General features: G+C 44.6%; 1 protein-coding gene across 1 annotated transcript; it reads right to left on the bottom strand.

Moving 5' to 3' along the window:
- Positions 1-581: 581 nt before the first annotated feature.
- Positions 582-5,682, bottom strand: LOC109878832 (extracellular calcium-sensing receptor-like). Its single transcript, XM_031795426.1, has 7 exons — positions 5,399-5,682; positions 4,710-5,004; positions 3,910-4,199; positions 3,384-3,664; positions 2,823-3,031; positions 2,129-2,474; positions 582-1,870 (listed from the first exon to the last, which is right to left on the bottom strand). The coding sequence occupies exons 1-7, from the start codon at positions 5,680-5,682 to the stop codon at positions 954-956; spliced, it is 2,622 nt and encodes an 873-aa protein (XP_031651286.1). The 3' UTR covers positions 582-953.
- Positions 5,683-9,352: the final 3,670 nt, after the last annotated feature.

Here is a 9,352-nt window from a genome sequence, read left to right as displayed (position 1 = left end):
ATAGAAATTATCAACTAGAATAACATGTAGTCACGCCCTGACCTACTACACCATAGAGAAACAAGGGCTCTCTATGGTCAGGGCGTGACAGTACTATTGTTTGTACAGATGAACATGGTACCTTTAGAAGTTTGGAAATTGCTCCCAAGGATGAACCAGACTGTGGAGGTCTACAATTGTTTTTCTGAAGTCTTGGCCGATTTCATTTGATTTTACCATAATGTCAAGCAAAGAGGCACTGAGTTTGAAGGTAGGCCTTGAAATACATCCACAGGTACACCTCCAATTGACTCAAATGATGTCAATCAGCCTATCAGAAGCTTCTAAAGCCATGGCATATATTTCTGGAATTTTCCATGCTGTTTAAAGGCACAGTCAACTTAGTTTGTTATCTTCTCACCCACTTAAAGTGTGACACAGTGAATTATAAGTGAAATAATCCGTCTGTAAACAACTGTTGGAAAAATGACTTGCGTCATGCACAAAGTAGATGTCCTAAAAGACTTGAATTTGTTAACTAGAAAATTGTGGAGTTTTAATGACTCCAACCTAAGTGTATGTAAACTTCCGACTTCAACTGTATCTGAAAATGTTTATTATATTATTATAATACATAATATGATGCATTACAATATCAACTGAACACATGCACTTTAATGTTATACCAATTCATATAGGAATAAAGCTTTTCTCCAACAACATGGAAGTGGTTCCACTCTGTAGGCTACTGCTAATCACATCATTTAGCAGGTCAAATCAGATTTTAACACTCTAGATTTGAACAATCTCTCATAACATTGGAATATCTAAAGTGAACCTGTCATGTTACTAGTTACAAATTTACCAATGATTATCTGCTAAATTGTTGTTCATCTCTGTCAGAGTAGTCCTACCTAACTGTATGTTAAACCATATTACTGATTGTTACAATGTTTTTTCCACTCAATCATTTCTTAATAACGTATATCATTGGATGTCTTATCCCTAAGGTGTTTCTTGGTGTTCTTCTCCGGCCTGAACAGAATAGTAAAGCATTTAGGAACAAATAACAGAAAGAACAACCCAAAGCTAGAGGTGATGATGGCAAAGATCTCCACAGCTACAGTCAACTTCCCAGGAGAGCTGACATAAGCTGGGATAAAGGTGATCCAGACTGCACAGAATATGAGCATGCTGAAGGTGATGAATTTGGCCTCATTGAAGTTATCAGGCAGCTTCCGAGCCAGAAAAGCCAGCACAAAGCACAAGAGAGACAGGAGTCCTATATAGCCCAACACAGCCCAGAAACCAATAGCTGAACCCACATCACACTCTAGAATGATCTTTTCCTTGTAGGTAGTGAGGTTTTTAATGGGGAAGGGAGGGGACAGGACCAACCACAGAGTGCATATCATAGCCTGGACAAACGTGAAGGACACTACTGTCAATCTCTGCTGTGGAGGACCAAACCATTTCATGACATTACTGCCTGGAAGTGTAGCCCTGAAGGCCATCAACACCACTATTGTTTTCCCCAGAACACAAGAGATGCAGAGGACGAAGGTGATCCCAAACGCTGTGTGACGCAGCATACAGGACCACTCAGAGGGCCGGCCAATGAAAGTAAGAGAACAGAGAAAACACAGAGTCAAGGAGAAGAGCAGCAGGAAGCTCAGCTCAGAGTTGTTGGCCCTGACTATGGCCGACGTTCGGTGGTGGTAGAAGACAGTTGCCGTGGCGATAGCCAGACAAGCCCCGCACACAGAGCAGGCGGCCAGGATGATTCCGAGGACCTCGTGGAAGGACAGGAACTCTACAGGCTTAAGGATACAGTGGTCTCTCTCAGCGTTGGGCCAGTACTCCTCGGGACAGATCAGACAGTCTGAAGAATCTGACCAGGACAAAACAATAGACATCAAATGTTAATAATAATAGATTCAGGTTCAATTTATTTACAAATACATGTCCCACAATGATGCACTTTGTCAGGTTACAATAAAGAATGTTGAATTAATGTGCTGCTTACATAAGATAATAAGAACAGGAACATGATTGACAGATACTACCTTTGTAGTGCTGGTAATATGAATAAACCAATACTTAGTAAACCGTGATAGAAATTACTACACAACTGTTCCTATAGTCCTACCTGTGTTATTACTGATCTCTCCCTCTGCACATTGGATACAGTCATAACAGCATACAGGCTTTCCTTTCTGTACAGCCTTACGAGTGCCTGGGGGACAGCTCTCACTGCACACTGACACAGGTACTTGTGTACTGTCCTTTACCCAGGTGATTTCCCTGTTGATGTCAAGCCTCTGGTCAGGAGGCAGGGACGCATCATAGCGCCCCACTGTCACAAACTCCATCTTCCCACTCTTCCGTCTCTGCCAGTTGACCAGCTCATAGGTGGCCACTGGGTCCCCGTTGGCATCGAAAGACACCTGGTACCCGTTACGAGAGAAGTTCACCCTCCTCAATCTCTCCAGGACCTGGGGTTTGGAAGGGCAAGGGAGAGAGAGAAGGGACGTGAGAGAAGGAGAGAGATGGAGCGATAGATGGAGATAAGGGAAGAGAGAGATGAGAGATGGAGAAAGGGGAAGAAAGATGGAAATAGAGAAATTGAGAAAAGGGAAGTTAGATGGATGGACGAGGGACGAGAGAGAAGGAAAGAGGGGAAGAGAGATGGAGAGAGAAACACAACATTAATTCACCTCAAATTTATCAGATGTGTTACTTCAGAAGAAGTTGTAAAGTATAATGAGAACTCCTAGGCCTTCATACATATAGTATAAATCAACATATTCACCAGGAAATTAGACTATAGACTTGTCATTCACCTGTGTTGGCTTCACATTAAGGTTTTTGTCACAGTTCACAGTGGAGTTTTCTCTCTCTTCACAAACGATGCTGTGGATGGCGTGTGCTATGGCATAAACAGCTTTATACACCATGTTAGTGACACGCAGCTGGGATGTATCTGTGTAGGGGGTCTGTAGCTGCTGTATATCCTCACTGCCATCACACACCTTCTCTTCAACCCCAACACCTGTAGATGAGGTCCCTACAGACAGACAGACAGACAGACAGACAGACAGACAGACAGACAGACAGACAGACAGACAGACAGACAGACAGACAGACAGACAGACAGACAGACAGACAGACAGACAGACAGACAGACAGACAGACAGACAGACAGACAGACAGACAGACAGACAGACAGACAGACAGACAGACAGACAGACAGACAGACAGACAGACAGACAGATACCAACAGACCAACAGACGGACGGACGGATGGATGGATTGATAGATAAATGATAGATAGATGATAGATAGATAGATAGATAGATAGATAGATATATAGATAGATAGATAGATACCTATACCCAGCCTACAGCCAAAGGCTCCCTCCCAGAACTCAGTGAGCAGGGGAGAGTTGGACACATTCTGTGGGGAGAGGTCCAGGAGGAAGTCCCTGAGGCCGGGGATGACGGAGCGTTGGATGCCAAATCCGATGGCCCCGGCACACAGGCCAAAACTCAGCAAATTTGGGTCAGTGACCCAGGACTCACTCCCGATCCACTGGCGGGGCAGAGAGGGCAGGCGTTCCATCTCCCTCATTAGGATTCTCATGTCCCAAGCGGATACGAATGCAACCACCACCCGGGCTGTTGAGCTGGGGAACATGATTATATCATATGCTTAATATGCTGGTCATGTTTGTCATTCATTGAAATGTCTCAGTGAAGTGAACATGAACATTAGTATTAATCAACACTTTTGACATGCGTAAGATATGCAAATCATGTTGGTCTCACAGATCAGCTTTGGGTGTAGAGAGAAATAAGTAACAATATTATTTTTTATAAATATGGTCTTGCATTTGTATGAATGAAAAGTTCACCAGTATTCATGGATCACCTGCGGATCACGTCAGCCACCCGTTGCACTCTGCTGAGTGGGTTGGTAAGGGAGACGGCTTCAGAATACTCCACACAGATGCCTTCCTTTTGTGCTGCCTGTAGGAAAGCAGCCATCCCGTTATTACCGTAGTCAGAGTCGGAACGGACCGCCCCAATCCAGGTCCAGCCGAAGTGCCTGATGAGGTGGGCCAGAGCGGCAGCCTGGAACTGATCACTGGGGATGGTTCTGAAGAAGGTTGGATACTGTTTCTTATCACTCAGACAAGCACAGGTGGAAGAGTGGCTCACCTAGGTAAAAACAGACAATCGAAAACATGAGAAAGATCATCATGTCGGCCTCACAACTCTAATGTATTGGCTACTTCCTGCTATTTTATTTTGCTATGTAGTTTGATGTCAGGGAGACATTAATAATAATAAGCCAACCCATTGTTTTTCATTAGGCCAGAATGAAAAAGTAACACTGTGACACCAATCCCTGGTCTCCCATAACAACCTCGCCTATGAAAGATAGTCCTCAGATCGTGTTTTAATGGCGACAGAAGTTCTCCAGACTCATAGTCCTCAGTCTATGTTCAAATGCCTAGAGAAGTTCTCCAGACTCATAGTCCTCAGTCTATGTTCAAATGGTTTTTTCCACATAATTTCACACAGAAATGTATATTCTTGAAAGAGAGGAGAATACAGTTGAAATACGGTAAATTAAAAGTAGAACTCATTCCTGAAAGAGAGGAGAAAATACTCCTGGAATTCAGTAAATTAAAAGAAGCTGAATGATTTATTTTCACAAGAGTTTACCTGAGGAATGCCGAAAGGGCCGGTGATGCGCAACATGCTGATGGTTGGCGTGGAGCCAGACTCGCCCACGATAGCTGTCACCGTAGCCGACCCCGAGCACTGTTCTCCGGTATCAAACATGGGATCCAGGCCGTTAGCCAGTTGGAAGGCCACTTTCACGGCCATAGGGACCGAGGCGCAGGAGTCGTGCACTTGATAACCAAGCGTGACACCCGGTAGAAGGTCTGAACTGTTGTTTATCTCCTCAACTGCGAAGATCATGGCGCGCGAGAAGCGTAACTCACGGGAATCCATACTGTAAATAGAAGATAGGTGAGTGAGCACCTCCTGACAAATCATAAACTAGCCTATAGAATGTTTCCATGGCAAACAGCCTAATATCTAGAATTATTTTCCATACCGTCTATATGACTACACTTTTGTTGTCTGTAAGGACATTGTAGCATAGCCTGCATTTGAAAATGTGATCCTTTGTAACAGTAGGCTTTACCTACACTTTTAATCGTCTTTTAACGGACAGTTTACCTGTCTTTCAAACCCTGTTTGTCTCTTTAAAAACTGTTCATCTGTCTTTAAACAAACTTTTTATCTGTCTTTAAACACACGGTTTCTCTGTTTTTAAAACACAATTTATCTGTCTACACACACAGCCACAGTCCTGTCCCCTGTTCCCTCTTGCGCTCACTGACCTCCCTGTGCACTGCAGGGGCTCAGGCAGGCTGGTGTAGCTGTGATCCACAGTGTGCATATAGTAATGAATGGAGAAAACACCCCCGATGACAAAGTCCCCATCCTGGGAGAACGCCGGAGGACGAGGGGTGCCTTGGAGCCTGCATCTGACAGACTCCAGCCCAGAGGAAGAGACAGAGGCAGACGGGAGCAAGGCAAGCCCACCAGCCACCACAGCTAGATGTAGTAGAACCAGACTACCAGCCAGACTTGGATCTAGAGCAGGAGCCGGAGAGAGCCTCATTCCTCTGATGTGTAGAAGGTATGGAGTAATACAGCGCCACACAGACCCACATAGGTCAGGTTACCTCTCTACTCTGCGTTAAATACTCCCCGTACCTCTGTGGGGATTCCTCTGGGGGCCACACTGTGGGTATGGCCATGCCAAGGAGGGAGGGGTTAGAAGCTGTTCTTTCATCTATAGAGAGTGTACGCACCAGCATCAGAACTACTTTGACTGTAATCTTTTAGATAGACATATACATACAGTAGACACACTATAACCATCTGGCTCTCTTATATTTCCACTGCAGTCTAGTCCTCTCTCCACGCTGGCTCTACACAGTATTTCCTCTACAGTCTAGTCCTCTCTCCATGCTGGCTCTAGACAGTATTTCATCTACAGTCTAGTCCTCGCTCCACGCTGGCTCTACACAGTATTTCCTCCACAGTCTAGTCTTCTTGGCTCGCTGACTCTCTTATATTTCCACTGCAGTCTAGTCCTCTGGTATGCTGGCTCTACACTGGAACCTAGAACGAAACCTGGAGAGGAACTAGGCTCCGAGGGGAAGCCAGTCCTCTTCTGGCTGTGCCAGTGAGAGAGTCAAAAACAGCAGGTCCAGGACAAGGGAGCACTTCCGGTGACCAGGTCAGGTTTCAGTTGAAACTGGAACAGCAGCACAACCAGGTGGACTGAGGACATCAAGGAGTCATCAGGCCAGGTAGTCCTGAGTCATGGTCCCAGGGCTCAGGTCCTCCGAGAGAAGAGAAAGACAGAGAGAGAAAGAGAGAGATAATTAGAGGGAGCATACTTAAATTCACACAGGACACTGGATAAGATAGGAGAAATACTCCAGACACAACAGTGAACCTAGCCCCCGACACATAATCTATTGCAACATAATTACTGGAGGCTGAAACAGGAGGGGTTGGGAGACACTGTGGCCCCATCCGACTATACCCACTGACAGGGCCAATCAGGCAGATATAACCCCACCCACTGTGCCAAAGCACAGCCCCCGCACCACTAGATATCTTTAACCACCAACTGACTATCCTGAGACAAGACAGAGTATAGCCCACGAAGATCTCCTCCTTGGCACAAACCCGAAGGGGGCGCCAACCAACAAAGGAAGATCATGTCAGAGACTCAACCCACTCAAGAGACGCACCCCTCCTAGGGACGGCATGGAAGAGCACAAGTAAGCCAGTGACTTAGCCCCCCTAATAGTGTTGGAGGCAGAGAATCCCTGTGGAGAGAGGGGAACCGGACAGGCAGAGACAGCAAGGGCGGTTCATCGCTCCAGTATCTTTCCGTTCACCTTCACACCACTGGGCCAGACTACACTCAATCATAGTCCCTACTGAAGAGATGAGTATTCAATAAAGCTTTAACTTCTTGGTGACTGGGGGGCTGTATTGAGTAGCTTGGATGAATAAGGTGCCCAGAGTAAACTGCCTGCTACTCAGGCCCAGTTACTAATATATGCATATTATTAGTATATTTGGATAGAAAACACTCTGAAGTTTCTAAAACTGTTGGAATGATATCTGTGAGTATAACAGAACTCATATGGCAGGCAGAAACCTGAGAAGAAATCCAACCAGAAAGTTGGAAATCTGAGGTTGGTTGTTTTTCAATTCATTCCCTATTGAAGATACAGTGGGATATTGGTCATGTTGTACTTCCTAAGGCTTCCACCAGATGTCAACAGTCTTTAGAACCTAGTTTGATGCTTCTACTGTGAAGTGGGGCTAAATGAGAGGGGAATGAGTCAGAGGTCTGGTAGAATTCTTTGAGCTCGTGATGCGCTGTCATGTGAGATAGCTCGCGTTCCATTGCTTTTCTGCAGACAAAGGAATTCTCCGGTTGGGAAAATGTTTGAGGATTTATGTTAAAAACATCCTAAAGATTGATTCTATACTTAGTTTGACATGTTTCTATGGACTGTAAACGGAACTTTTTGGACTTTTCGTCCGACCATTCGGCTGGAATTGCACGTGCGTTTGGATTTGTTTACCAAACGCCCTAACAAAGGAAGGTATTTGGACATAAATTATGAACTTTATCGAACAAATCAAACATTTATTGTGTAACTGGAATTCCTGGGAGTGCATTCTGATGAAGATCAACAAAGGTAAGTGAATATTCATAATGCAAATTCTGACTAATGTTGACAACATAACATGGTGGATATCTCTTTGGCTGTTTTGGTCTCTGAGCGCCGTACTCAGATTATTGCATGGTGTGCTTTAAAAAAAAATCTGACACAGCGGTTGCATTAAGGAGAAGTTTATCTAAAGTTCCATGTATATTAGTTGTATCTTTTATCATTGTTTATTATGAGTATTTCTGTGAATTGATTTGGCTCTCTGCCAAATGTTTTGGAACTACTGAACATAACACGCCAATGTAAAATAAGATTTTTGGATTTAAATATGCACTTTATCGAACAAAACTTACATGTATTGTGTAACATGAAATGCTATGAATGTCACCTGATGAAGATCATCAAAGGTTAGTGATTAACTTTATCCCTCCTGTCTCAGCCTCCAGTATTTATGCTGCAGTAGTTTATGTGTCGGGGGGCTAGGATCAGTTTGTTATATCTGGAGTACTTCTCCTGTCCTATTCAGTGTCCTGTGTGAATCTAAGTGTGCGTTCTCTAATTCTCTCCTTCTCTCTTTCTTTCTCTCTCTCGGAGGACCTGAGCCCTAGGACCATGCCCCAGGACTACCTGACATGATGACTCCTTGCTGTCCCCAGTCCACCTGGCCGTGCTGCTGCTCCAGTTTCAACTGTTCTGCCTTATTAGTATTTGACCATGCTGGTCATTTATGAACATTTGAACATCTTGGCCATGTTCTGTTAAAATCTCCACCCGGCACAGCCAGAAGTGGACTGGCCACCCCACATATGCTCTCTCTAATTCTCTCTTTCTTTCTCTCTCTCGGAGGACCTGTGCCCTAGGACCATGCCCCAGGACTACCTGACATGATGACTCCTTGCTGGCCCCAGTCCATCTGACCGTGCTGCTGTTCCAGTTTCAACTGTTCTGCCTTATTATTATACGACCATGCTGGTCATTTATGAACATTTGAACATCTTGGCCATGTTCTGTTATAATCTCCACCCGGCACAGCCAGAAGAGGACTGGCCACCCCACATAGCCTGGTTCCTCTCTAGGTTTCTTCCTAGGTTTTGGCCTTTCTAGGGAGTTTTTCCTAGCCACCGTGCTTCTACACCTGCATTGCTTGCTGTTTGGGGTTTTAGGCTGGGTTTCTGTACAGCACTTTGAGATATCAGCTGATGTACGAAGAGCTATATAAATACATTTGATTTGATTTGATTTGATCTCCATTTGTTCTTTTTGGGACTCCTCTCTTTGGCTGGAAAAAAAATTCTGTGTTTTTCTGTGGCTTGGTTGTGACCTAACATAATCGTTTTGTGGTGCTTTTGATGTAAATCCTGGATTAATGACAATTTTATCTTTAAAATGGTGTAAAATACTTTAAAAATACAAAAATACAGTGCACTTTCACTGTCTGTTGTGGGGTGGTTCCGCTAGAGGAACGGGGTTCTGCTAGCGGTACCCCAGTCCTAGACAGGCACACCATGCGATTATGTTAGGTCAGCGCTTAGCCACCAAAAACCATACAGCCATTTTCTAACCATTTAGTGCAGCGACTGTGCA

This window comes from Oncorhynchus kisutch, linkage group LG18, assembly GCF_002021735.2.
Source record: "Oncorhynchus kisutch isolate 150728-3 linkage group LG18, Okis_V2, whole genome shotgun sequence".
NCBI lineage: Eukaryota > Metazoa > Chordata > Actinopteri > Salmoniformes > Salmonidae > Oncorhynchus > Oncorhynchus kisutch.
Note: the sequence above shows the minus strand (reverse complement) of the source record. Positions and strands in the feature narration are given on the sequence as shown.